At 44.9% G+C, this 13615-nt stretch overlaps 1 protein-coding gene across 1 annotated transcript in view; it reads right to left on the bottom strand.

Annotated features, from left to right (window-relative positions):
• fndc3ba (fibronectin type III domain containing 3Ba) overlaps positions 1 to 13615 on the bottom strand; it is a 448154-nt gene that overhangs the window by 63389 nt on the left and 371150 nt on the right. The window contains exon 21 of the mRNA XM_068042776.1: positions 561 to 710. Coding sequence (XP_067898877.1) covers positions 561 to 710 — 150 coding nt within the window. The remainder of the gene's footprint in view (positions 1 to 560; positions 711 to 13615) is intronic.

Genomic DNA, 13615 nt, shown 5'->3' on the forward strand with positions numbered 1-13615 from the left:
ACCTGTAACCACCAGTACTGTATCCCAGTGTTATACAGTGACAGACCTGTACCCACCAGTACTGTGTCCCAGTGTTATACAGTGACAGATCTGTAACCACCAGCGCTGTACCCCAGTGTACACAGTGACAGACCTGTTGATTGCTAAGGCTGTCCCAAAGCAGGTCCAGTAGCTCCTGTTGGAAGGTTACGTGCACAGACACAAGGCAAATGAGACAGCATCAGTAAAAAACAGATGGTCTGTTCATTATCACATTGCTGTTTGTGGGATCTTGCTGTGTGCAAATTGGCAGCCATGTTTCCTATATTACAGCAGTGACTACACTTCAAAAAGTATGTCATTGTGCGTGAAGCACTTTGGAATGTCTTGAGAGAGCAGACTGGACCTCTGTTTAATGTCTCATCCAAAATATAGATGAAAGGGCTTGGTGGATATTGTTCAGAACAAGCGACTGGCTGTCTTGTCGCTTTATAACGGTTTGGGAGGGATCGCCCAACAGCAGAGGCCCAGTGACGTGTTGAAGGGCCGGAGCTGATTTACAGAGACTGTAACGCTCTTACCTGTAGTCGGCAGCAGTAATGTGCAGCTGGTTTGAGGCTGTCGATCTCAAAGGCTGTCTCCGTACCGCAGTAAACAAGTTCCATGGATTCCTCTGCTTCGCCCCATTCCAGTCTGTACTCTGATATATCGGCACCGTAATTCTCAGGGCTCTGTAACCACAAGCAAACATTGCTGAGAAAGAATACAAAACCTACATTTGTGTAGCAATTTCACATCTTCAGGATGGCCCACAATGCTTTGAAACCAATGATAGGCCAGTCACTGTCGTTATGTAACCATAGCAACATAAAGAACAGGAGGAGGTCACTCAGCCCTCAATCTTGCTCCACTATTCAATCAGATCACGGCAGATCTATACCTCAACTTAACTTTCCCATCTTTGCTCCATATCCCTTGATACTCTTACCCGACAAAAAATCCATCGATCCCAATCTCGAAAGCTCCAGTTGAACCCCAGCATCCACACACTTTCGGGGGAGAGAGTTTCAAATTTCCACGGCCCTTTGTGTGAAGAAGTGCTTTGGGACATCCCCCTACCGGAGGAAATAGGTTCTCAACATTCTGGATCGAACCAAGGCAGGTTAGTGGAGTTAAGATACAGATCAGCCATGATCTGGTTGAATAGTGCAACAGGTTCGAGGGTCAAATGGCCTCCTGACCAGCAGCTGCAAATGTGTGCAAGTTAAAGTGACAGTTCAGCCAATTAGTAATGAAAAAAAAATTGGAATGAAAACAAATTCAGCACCAAAACCAGCAAAATCACTAGTTTTGCTTGGCTTGCCATTGTTGGACCTACCAGGCTAAATTGAACAGAGAAAAGAGACGGCTGAAGAGTGACCTGATAAAGTTCTTAAAATTATGAGCAGGTTTGATAGCCGAGATAGAGAGATGTTTCCACTTGTGGGTAGACCAGAACTAGGGACCTTAAATATAAAACAGTCACTAATACATCCGATAGAGAATTCAGGAGCAACCTCCTTCCTCAAAGAGTGGTGAGAATGTGGAACTCACTACCACAGGGAGTGATTGTGACAAATAACATCAATGCATTTAATGAGAAGATAACCACACGAGGGAGAAAGGAATAGAAGGATATGCTGATAGGCTGAGATGAAATAGGGTGGGAGGAGGCTTGTGTGGAGCATAAACACATGCATAGACGTATACGAGTCATATAACTTAGGGCAGTACAGAAGGCTATAAACGAATCAGTTTTAGTTTTAGTTTTTAGTTTTAGAGATACAGCACTGAAACAGGCCCTTCGGCCCACCGAGTCTGTGCCGACCATCAACCACCCATTTATACTAATCCTACACCAATTCCATATTCCTACCACATCCCCACATTCCCCTACCACCTACTGGCCAATTTACCTATCAACCTGCAAGTCTTTGGCATGTGGGAGGAAACCGGAACACCCGGAGGAAACCCACGCAGACACAGGGAGAACTTGCAAACTCCACACAGGCAGTACCCAGAATTGAACCCGGGTCGCTGGAGCTGTGAGGCTGCGGTGCTAACCACTGCGCCACTGTGCCGCCCCAGTGGGGGTGAGGGATTAAGTGAGGGAAGATGTGATAATTTAAAGAGAGAGAGGAGAGGGCAAGACAGCAAGCTCGCAAAAAGGATAATGAGAATCAGGGTGTGGCAGGAAGGGACAGAGTGTACAAACTCAAGAGTGAGCCAGCAGATAAGACTGGAGATTGTGAACTAAGAGTGGGGGAAGGGTTTGGAAGAGATGAGATTTAGAAATCCAAAGAGAAAGGTCAAGGCAATAGAACAGTATAGTGTTGTGGGTAAAGACAAGCAGAATGGGAGAGGAAAGGGCAGACAGTTTAACAGAAATTGTACATCAGCAAATAAGGTCATTCAAGGGAATAGAAGCAAAAAGAATGAAATTAAAGGTTCTATATCTGAATGCGCAAAGCATCTGCAATAGGATCGGGGCGGCACAGTGGCGCAGTGGTTAGCACCGCAGCCTCACAGCTCCAGCGACCCCGGTTCAATTCTGGGTACTGCCTGTGTGGAGTTTGCAAGTTCTCCCTGTGTCTGCGTGGGTTTTCTCCGGGTGCTCCGGTTTCCTCCCACAGCCAAAGGCTTGCAGGTTGATAGGTAAATTGGCCTTTATAAATTGTCACTAGTATAGGTAGGTGGTAGGGAAATATAGGGACAGGTGGGGATGTGGTAGGAATATGGGATTAGTGTAGGATTAGTATAAATGGGTGGTTGATGGTCGGCACAGACTCGGTGGGCCGAAGGGCCTGTTTCAGTGCTGTATCTCTAAAACTAAAAACTAAAACTAAGGATGGATGAACTAGTGGCACAAATAGAAGTACATGATTTCGATCTAATCGCCATTACAGAGACAGACTGGAATTTCATGCCCCCCAAAGAGCAGGAAAGTGGCGTGTTAGGGAGGGGAGGGGGAGGGGCGTAAAATGGAGCGGGAGAATTGGGGGGGCCCTTCCCAACCTGCTCCCGCCTCCACTTTACGCAGGGTGGCTACATGCGACCTGCCCCCTCCAGGCCAATTAAGCCCCTTAAGTGGCCTCCGCCCACCGCCACGGGGACTTTACCTGTAGCTGGTCGGCCAGCCAGACCCGCGAAAAGCCACCTGTTAAAAGCAGGCGGCTCTCTGCCGGCCTGGGGGGAGGCCCACATGATCAGGTACCTTGTGCCCGATGGAGGGCCGCCCCCACTGCCCCAACCACCCCCAAAATGCTCCCCGTCTCCTGTATTGGTCACCCTTGCCTCACCGGGGGGCCCGACCCATCACCTCCGTCAAGGCAACAAAAACTTACCTGCGTTCCGGGGTTCCCTGACATCTTCCTCACGAAGCTGGGCTGCAGTCCCAGCAGTCGCCACCGTTCCCGGTGGCACTGCTGGGACAGAGAGTTGCCAGCCCATTATTGGCCGGCAGCTCCATTAGACGGGACTTCCTGCCTCAAGTAGGTGGAAGTCCCGCCTCAGAACAATTAAAGACCGCGGACCCTCAAAATGTGGGCCGGATCCCCAGGCCAGGCGGAAGCGGGTTCACCACCGACTTTTCATTTGGTGGACGGCTCCCGTCCGCCAAGGGTAAAATCCTGGCCATAGTTACATAGTGATCAACTCTGAGAAATAAATATTGCAGGGTACACCATATTTTGGAAAGACAGACAGAATAGCAAAGGAGGAGGGGTAGCACTGATGGTAAAGGATGACACAAAGGCATTAATGAGAAGGGATCTGGCCTCAGAAGATCATGAAGTAGAATCAGTCTGGGTGGAAATAAGGAATAGCAAGGATCAGAAAATAGTGGTGGGAGTAGCTTATAGCCCCCCTAACAGTAGTTACACCACTGGACAGAACATTAAATAAGAAATTATTGGAGCTTGTAACAAAGACAATATAATAATAATGGGGGACTTTCATCTTCATATAGACTGTTACAATGAAATTGGCGGGAGTGGTCTATAAGATGAGTTTGCAGAATGTTTTCTGGACAGTTTCTTGGAGAAATACATTGTGGAGCCAACTAGGGATAAATCTATCTTAGATCTAGTATTGTGCAATGAAACAGGGTTAATTAGTAATGTCATACTAAAAGATCCTCTGGAAAACAGTGATCATAATGCCATTGAATTCCACATTAAGCTTGAAAGCGACATGCTCCAATCACAAACAAGAATCTTAAACAAAGCCAATTATGTAGGCATGAGCGGAGAACCGGTTAAGGTAAATTAGGTAAATAGACTAAAAGGTATGGTGGTAAATGAACTTTGGGAAACATTTAAAGAAACAATTCAAAATGTTCAACAACAATACATTCCTTTGAAAAACAAAAACTCAGCCAGAAAGACCCATCCGTGGCTCACTCAGGAAGTTAAGGACAGTATTAGATTAAAAGAATAGGTTATAATGTTGCAAGAAAGTGCAGTAAGTCTGAGAATTGGGAATGTTTTAGAAATCAGCAAAAGGCCATCAAAAAGTTGATAAAAAAAGGAAAAAATAGAATGAGTGAACTAGCCAGTAATATAAAAAAAATAATAAGATTTTATAGGCATATCAAAAGGAAGAGAGTAGCTAAAGTAAACGTTGGTCCCTTGGAAGCAGAGACATGAGAAATTATCATGGGAAATGAGGAAATGGCAGAGGTATTGAACAAATATTTTGTCTGTCTTCACAGTAGAAGACACAAGTTCCATACCAGAAATAGACAGTAACCTAGGGGTTAAAGAGACTGAGGAAATTAAGGAAATTCATATCAGCAGAGAAAAAGTATTGGGAGAAACTTAAGGGAATAAAATCTGACAAATCTCCAGGACCTGATGGCCTACATCCTTGGGTTCTAAAAGAGATAGCTTCAGATATAGTGGATGTGCTAGCTATGATTTTCCAAACTTCCTTAGATTTGGGAATGGTCCCATCAGATTGGAAGTCAGCAAATGTTACACTGCTTTTCAAGAAAGGAGGGAGGGAGAAAACAGGCCAGTTAGCCTAACAGCAGTCATTGGGAAAATGCTGGAATCTATTATTAAGGAAGTCTTAACAATGCACTTAGAAAAGCACCATATGATTAGAACAAGTCAACACGGTTTTACCATAAATGAAATCCTGTTTGACAAATTTATTAGAGTTTTTTGAGGAGGTAACTAGTAGGGCAGATAAAGGGGAAGCAGTAGATGTAGTATACCAGATTTCCAAAAGGCATTCGATAAGGTGTCACACAAAAGTGTCATGAGGTTTTTTTTTAGTTGAAAGCTTAGAATTCTGTGTGTTTTTAAAAAGATTGAGAAAAAGGATTTTCTGTGAACATTGAATGCAGAAACTTGGTGTTTGAACTGAGTGGGACAGACTGCAAGACACCTGTTCCAAACAGCAGCAAGGGAAATGACAGGTCACATGACTTGATTGTTAGAGTTTTAGTTTCACTTCTGCATTGTAAAATATCAGTGAACTGGATAGGCAGGAGGCAGAAAATACTGGCTGGAACCTATGTTTTTGCAGACCAGAGAAAAGACCTCTCCCTGAAAAAGAGGATTTGTCTCTCTTGTTAAAGGAAATTCTACATTTGAGGTGGTGGCTGTGGTCTGTCTGGAGAGAGAAAAAAGATGCCTGGAGAGGAAAAGACCCAGGAAAAGAGGAGTTGCTGCTCTCTGTGGGGAAAGGCACCTTTGCTGAGAGGAAGCCCTGCACTTTTGAAGGTGGAAGATTCCTATTGCCTCCAGTGTCTGAAAACTTCTGCCTCAGTAGTGATTCCTTTTGCCTCTTATGTTTGGGGAGATCCTGAAAGCTCAAGAAAGATTCTATTGCTAGACTGCTATTTAAAACCCAAGTAGACCTATTGCTACACCATTTGCTGAAAGATCTGCGTGACGCCTGCTGCAGACAAAGTGCCGTGAATGCCTACCCATCACAGACTGTTCATCAACCTTGCCTGCAGAGACTTCGAGTGGCATCTGACTATTCGACTCTGGGACACCTCACTGACCTGGAAAGATTCTACCAGAACGTGACAACCTAGTTATTTTATTATGCCTAAGAAACTGTTATAAACTAAAACATCCTTTTCTCCCTGTTAACTGTTTTTTTTTTAATGTATGTGTCTGTATGTGCATGAAGGTTAGGAAGAATAAGAAGTTTGAAAAGCATCCTTTCACATCTAGAGTTATCTCATACAAAAACAAGAAATGCTGGAATCACTCAGCAGGTCTGGCAGCATCTGTGGAAAGAGAAGCAGAGTTAACGTTTCGGGTCAGTGACCCGTCTTCGGAACTGACCCGAAACGTTAACTCTGCTTCTCTTTCCACAGATGCTGCCAGACCTGCTGAGTGATTCCAGCATTTCTTGTTTTTGTTTCAGATTTCCAGCATCCGCAGTATTTTGCTTTTATTTTAGAGTTATCTCATTATTGTTTAATACTTAGTTTATTAATAAATGTTAATTTTGTTGTTGTTTAAAGAAACCTGGTTTGATGTGTTTTATTCTGGGAAAAAATAGTATTCAATTTGACTATTTTCTGGTAGGTGGGAAATTTTACTAATATGCTATGACCTGTGGAGTAGTGGGACTGAATTAACAGTGCATTACTCCCACCTTGTTCGTAACAGAAGGTTAATTGGCAAGATAAGGGCGCATGGTGCGCATGGTGTTGGAGATAAAATATTAGCATGGATAGATGATTGGTTAACAGACAGGAAGCATAAACAAGGCATTTTCAAGTTGGCAGGCAGTAAATTGTGGAATGCCGCAAGAGTCTGTGCTGGGGCCTCAGCTATTTACAATCTATATTAATGACTTAGATGAAGAGACAGAGAGTAATGTATCTAAGTTTGCTGATGATACAAAAGGTAGGTGTAAAGGCAAGCTGTGGGGAGGACAGAGAGGCTGCAAAGAGATATAGACAGGTTATCTGAGTGGGCAACAAGACGACAGATGGAGTATAATGTAGGGAAGTGTGAAGTTATTGTACTTTGGTCATAAGAATTGAAAAGCAGAATTTTTTTTAAAAAGGTGTGCAACTTGTAAGTTTCGATGTTCAAAGAGACTTGGGTGTACTTGTACAAGGAACGCAGAAAGTTAACATGCAGGTACAGCAAGCAATTGGAAAGGCAAATGGCACGTTGGCCTTTTTTGCAAGGGAATTGGACTACAGGAATAAGGAAATATTGTTACAATTAGAATCATAGAGATATAGAGTTATACAGCACAGAAACAGACTGTTCGGTCCACCGTGTCTATGCCAGCCATCAAGCCTATCTATTCGAATCCGATTTTCCAGCAATTTGTCCCTAGCCTTGTATGGTATGGCATTTCAAGTGCTCATCCAAATACTTCTTAAATGTTGTGAGGGTTCCTGCCTCTACCACTCCTTCAGGCAGTGCGTTCCAGATTCCAACCACCCTCTGGGTGAAAAAAACTTTTCCTCAAATCCCCTCTAAACCTCCTGCCCCTTACCTTAAATCTATGCCCCCTGGTCATTGACCCCTCCACTAAGCAAAAAAGTTTCTTCCTATCTTACCCGATCTATGCCCCTCATTATTGTGTACACCTCAATCAGGTCCCCCCCTCAGCCTTCTCTGCTCTAAGGAAAACAACTCCAGCCTTTTCAGTCTCTCTTCATAGCTGAAATGCTCCAGCCCAGGCAACATCCTGGTGAATCTCCTCTGCACCCTCTCCAGTGCAATCACATCCTTCCTATAGTGTGGTGATCAGAACTGTACACAGTACTCCAGCTGTGGCCTAACTAGTGTTTTATACAGCTCCATCATAACCTCCCTGCTCTTGTATTCTATGCCTCAGCTAATAAAGGCAAGTATCCCATATGCCTTCCTAACCACCTTATCTACCTCTGCTGCTGCCTTCAGTGATCTATGGACAAGTACACCAAGGTCCCTCTGATCCTCTGTATTTCTTAGGGTCCTACCATCCTTTGTATATTCCCTTGACTTGTTTGTCCTCCCAAAATGCATCACCTCACACTTCTCAGGATTAAATTCCATTTGCCACAGCTCTGCCCATCTTATCAGCCCATCTATATCGTCCTGTAATCTAAGGCTTTCCTCCTCACTATATGACACCGCCAGTTTTCGTGTCATCTACGAACTTACTGATCATACCTCCTATATTCTCGTCTAAATCATTAATGTACACTACAGACAGCAAGGGTCCCAGCACCGATCCCTGTGGTACACCACTGGTCACAGGCTTCCAATCGCAAAAACAACCTACGACTGTCACCCTCTGCCTCCTGCCACAAAGCCAATTTTAGATCCAATTTGCCAAATTGCTCTGGATCCCATGGGCTCTTACCTTCTTGACCAATCTCCTTTGCGGGATCTTATCAAAAGCCTAATTGTACAGGGTTTTGGTGAGACCACATCTGGAATACTGTGTGCAGTTTTCCCCCACATTTAAGAAAGGATATACTTGCATTGGAGGCAGTACAGCAAAGGTTCACTGGATTGGTTCCTGGGATGAGGGGGTTGTCCTATGATAAGAAACTGAGTAAATTGGGACTATACTCGCTGGAGTTTAGAAGAATGAGAGGTGATCTCATTCAAACATACACGATTCTGAAGGGGCTGGATAGGGTAGATACTGAGATTATTTCCACTGGTCAGGGAATCTAAAACATGGGGGCAGTCTCTGGATAAGGGGCTGATCAGTTAGGACTGAGATGAGGAGAAATTACTTCACGCAAAGGATTGTGGATCTTTGAGATTCTCTACCCCAGAGGGTTGAGGCTGTTTCACCGTTGAATACATTTAAGGCTGTGATATACAGATTTTTGGTCTCTTAGGGAATCATGGGGTATGTGAGCAGGTGGAAAAGTGGAGTTGAATCCTAAGATCAGCCGTGATCGTTTGAATGGAGGAGCGGACTCGATGGGCCTTATGGTCTACACCGGCTCCTATTCATGTGTTCTTGTGTTCTGGAACAGTTGGGCTGAATGTCCTATTTCTGTGCTGTAAATTCTGTGTCTTTCTACGTAGTGACAATTCCGCTGAGAATGCATCATGGTTAATAAGAGCAAGGAACTTTAGATAATTAGTATCAGGAGTGAAAAAGTTTTCGAGAAACCTAAGGGACTAAAAGACAACTAATCCCCAGGATCTACATCCTGGGGCTTTTTTCCCCAAAAGAAATAGCTGCTGAGATAGTGTATAAACGGTTTATAATTTTCCAAAATTCCCTAGATTCTTTTTTTATTATTCATTCGATGTGGGCGTCGCAGGCCAGGCCAGGCCAGCATTTATTGCCCATCCCTAATTGCCCTTGAATTGAGTGGCTTGCTAGGCCATTTCAGAGGGCATGTAAGAGTCAACCACATTGCTGTGAATCTGGAGTCACATGTAGGCCAGACCAGGTAAGGCCATTAGATTTCCTTCTCTAAAGGACGTTAGTGAACCAGATAGGTTTTTACAACAATTGACAATGGTTTTATGGCGAGCTTTAAATTCCAGATTTATTAATTGAATTCAAATTCCACCTTCTGCTGTGGTGGGATTTGAACCCATGTCCCCAGGGAAATACCTGGGTCTCTGGGTTACTAGTCCAGTGACAATACCACTGCGCCACCGCCTCCCCTATTCTAGAATGGTTCCAGTGGACTGGAAGTTAGCAAATGTAGCATCGCTATTCAAGAAAGAAGGGGGAGTGAAAACAGGGAATTACAGGCCAGTTAGCCTCACATCAGTTGTCAAGAAAATGTGGAATCTATTATTAAGGAAATCTTAACAATGCATTTAGAAAATGATAGTATGAGCAGACAAGCCAACATGGTTTTATGAAAGGGAAATTGTGTTTGATAAAGTTATGAAGAGTTTTTTGAGGATGTAACTAGTAGGTTAGATAAAAGGGAACCAGTAGATGTAGTATACTTTAATTTCCATAAGGCATTTGATAAGGTGCCACACAAATCGCTAATGCGCAAGATAAAGGAGTTTGGAGTTGGGGTTAATATATTAGTGTAGATGGAGGATTGGTTCCTGAACAGGAAGCGTAGAGTTGGGATAAATGGGGCATTTTCAAGTTGGCAGGCTGTAACTAGTTAAGTGCCGCAAGGATCAGTGCTGGGGCCTCAGCTATTTACAATCTATATTAATGACTTAGACGAAGAGACAGAGAGTAATGTAATGAAGTTTGCTGATGCTGCAAAGCTAGGTGGAAACATAAGCTGTGAAGAGGACACAAAAAGGCTGCAAAGAGATATGGACAGGTTAAATGAATGGGCAACAAGGTGGCAGATGGAGTATAATGTGGGGAAGTGTGAGGTAGAGGCCTGCTACCCTACCTGAACCCGACGGGACCCTACAGCATGTGTCGGGTCTGGGTTGGGTCGGGCCCATCTTCAGGATATGACTTTCAGGCTCGGGTCGGGTCGGGTTGGGCCGGACCCACGCACTAAGTGCTCTGCTGGTAAGTATCAAAAAAAAACTTACCTGAACTGTGAGTCCGGGATGAAACGGAGTCTGCACAGTGCGTGATGACGTCATTATGATGTCATCGCACATGTGCTGCAGCTTCGTGGAGCTTCCCAGTCGGAAGGCAAATAAAGGGATGGTTGGGTCGGGCTCGGATCGGGCCGAGTTTGGGGCGGGTTTAGGGCAAAGTCGGAGGGACTCGGGCCAGGTCGGGCTCGGGTCCACTGTGGATCGGTTAGGTTCTTTTTTCCCTACCTGAGCAGGCCTTTAGTGTGAGGTTACTTGCTTTGGTAGTAAGAATAGAAAAGCAAAATATTTTTCTAAGACATGAAACTTTTAAATGTTGATGTTCAGATAGACTGGAGTGTATTCATACAAGGAACACAGAAAACTAGCATGCTGGTACAGAAAGCAATTAGGAAGGCAAATGGCATGTTGGCCTTTATTGCAAGGGGACTGGAGTACAGGAATAATGAAATCTTGTGACATCTGTACAGGGCTTTACTGAGACAAAACCTGGAATACTGTGTGCAATTTTGGTCTCCATATCTAAGAATATACTTGCTTTGGAGGTGGTACAGCAAAGGTTCACTGGATTGGTTCCTGGGATGAGGGGGTTGTCCTATGATAAGAGACTGAGTAAATTGGGACTATACTCGCTGGTGTTTAGAAGAATGAGAGGTGATCTCATTCAAACATACACGATTCTAAAGGGGCTGGATAGGGTAGATACTGACAGGTTGTTGCCCCTGGCTGGGGAATCGAGATATTGGGGGCACAGTTTCAGGAGAAGGGGTCGATCATTCAGGACTGAGATGAGGAGCAGCTTCTTTGCTCAAAGGGTTGTGAATCTTTGGGATTCTCTACCCCAGAGGGTTGTGAATGCTCCATCATTGAATATATTTAAGGCAGAGATAGATTTTTGTTCTAAAAACAAGAAATGCTGGAAATACTCAGCCGGTCTGGCCGTATCTGTGGAGAGAGAAGCAGAGTTAATGTTTCAGGTCAGTGACCCTTCTTCAGAACTCTTGGTCTCTCAGGAACTCAAGGGATATGGGAGTGGGCAGGAACGTGGAGTTGAGGCAGAATTGTATTCAATCATATTGAATGGCAGTGCACGCTCGAGGGGCCGTTTGGTCTATTCCTGCTCCTATTTCTTATGTTCTTATGTCATGATCTGACAGCAAGAGGTCTCTCTAAAAGCCATGAGAGGACAAGAAGCAAACAAACAGCTTTGTCTAAAACAGTGCCGACACTTCCTGCTATCTCAGATGAAAGGTTGGATGAGGGATTTTTAATCACATCCACATTACTTGGGCTTTTAAAGTCAGTAATATCAATGGGGAGGGGAGAGTTACTAACATCTTGTGCATTAGTTAAATTGACCTCCACAATAAATGCTTTATCCCAGAGTTACATATTGCAGCCCTGTTAATGCATCTATTTTTAAAACCAGGCACAATATGAAGGTTCATCAAGGTGAGCATTGAAAGAGAGAGGGAGAGAGACAAAGAGGGCAGTTAGAATTAGAGTAGGTTGCGCACAAAGTACACAGCAGACCCATTAGCTTTTGGGAAAGGCAAATGGAAGTGCCGATGAAGAGTTCACATCTAAAACAATTACCCGTATTTTTCTCCTCGCAGATATTTAAAGCGCAGCTATTTACAGCATTTTCTGTTTTCAGTTCAGATGTGCAGCCAGGTTTGAGTGTGGAAGTTATGATACTGTTATACAACCTACCCCTGGGGCAGGATTTTCACCCTGATATAGGAGTGGGCATGTCATGCCACTTTGCTGGCTCTATCCTGGCCCTGAGCCGTCTTGTTGGAGGTGGTTTTTGGGGAAGAACAGCTACTTGCCCACAAGCGCTGGGGAGCTGAAGATAATTTCAAGGAATTTACCAGTCGGCCTCCGGGGCCCCCTCAGCTTCTGGAGGTGACCTCCCGGTCGCAGACCAGGAAGCCAGTGCTTCAGGATGCCTTTGAAGCCATCTCACCTACTTGGCCACAGCTGTGGCCGCAGACTGCCCTGTGGAGGGGTTTCCCTGCCACATGATGGCCCTGCAGTCGTGGCCATTTTCCTGTTTCAAATTTATTAAAGTTGCTGAGAGGACACCTCAAGATAGAGGCGCCCTCTCTTCCCCCCTTCTCTGCTACGACATGCTGCAGCACTTTCCATGCTGGAGGGTCTCCTACTGGCCCTCCAGCTACAACAGCCTGTCCACCATCCATAATTGGACCACGAGGTGTGCTCTGGCCGCTAACTGGCCAATTCATGGAAAATCACAGCCAAGTGACTGCTCCGGACATGGTGCGGGGGTGGGGACCCACAAGTGGTCCCAGCGCCAGGATCCCCCGACCCAAAAAGCAAAGTCCTGCCCATCTGGAGTAACTGCATTCAGTTCTGGGCACTGCACCTCAGGAAGGAGATATTGGCCTGGGAGAGGGTGCAGTGCAGATTCACCAGAATGATACTCGATAAAAAGGGTTAAATTACAAGAAGAGTTTGCATCAACTAGGCTTGTAATCCTTTGTGTATTAAAGATTAAGGGTGTGATCTGATTGAGGTTTTTAAGACGATTAAAGGAGTTGATAGGGTAGCAACAGAGATACTATTTCCTCTGTTTTTTAAAAATTCATTCATGGGATGTGGGCATCGCTGGCAAGGCCAGTATTTATTGCCCATCCCGAATTGCCCTTGAGAAGGTAGTCGTGAGCAGCCTTCTTGAACCGCTGCAGTCCATGTGGGGTAGGTACACCCACAGTGCTGTTAGGAAGGGGTTCCAGGATTTTGACCCAGCGACAGTGAAGGAACAGCGATATAGTTCCAAGTCAGGATGGTGTGTGACTTGGAGGGGAACTTGCAGGTGGTGGTGTTCCCATGTATTTGTTGCCCTTGTCCTTCTAGTTGGTAGAGGTCACGGGTTCAGAAGGTGCTGTCGAAGGAGCCTTTGTGAGTTGCTGCAGTGCATCTTGTAGATGGTACACACTGCTGCCACTGTGCGTTGGTGGTGGAGGGAGTGAATGTTTGTAGATGGGGTGCCAATCAAGCGGGCTGCTTGGTTGCGGGAATCCAGAACAAAACCTTAAAATTAGAGCCAGGCCATTCAGGGGTGATGTCAGGAAGCACTTCCTCACACAAAGGGT

The sequence above is a fragment of the Heterodontus francisci genome, chromosome 11 (assembly GCF_036365525.1).
Source record: "Heterodontus francisci isolate sHetFra1 chromosome 11, sHetFra1.hap1, whole genome shotgun sequence".
Taxonomy (NCBI): domain Eukaryota; kingdom Metazoa; phylum Chordata; class Chondrichthyes; order Heterodontiformes; family Heterodontidae; genus Heterodontus; species Heterodontus francisci.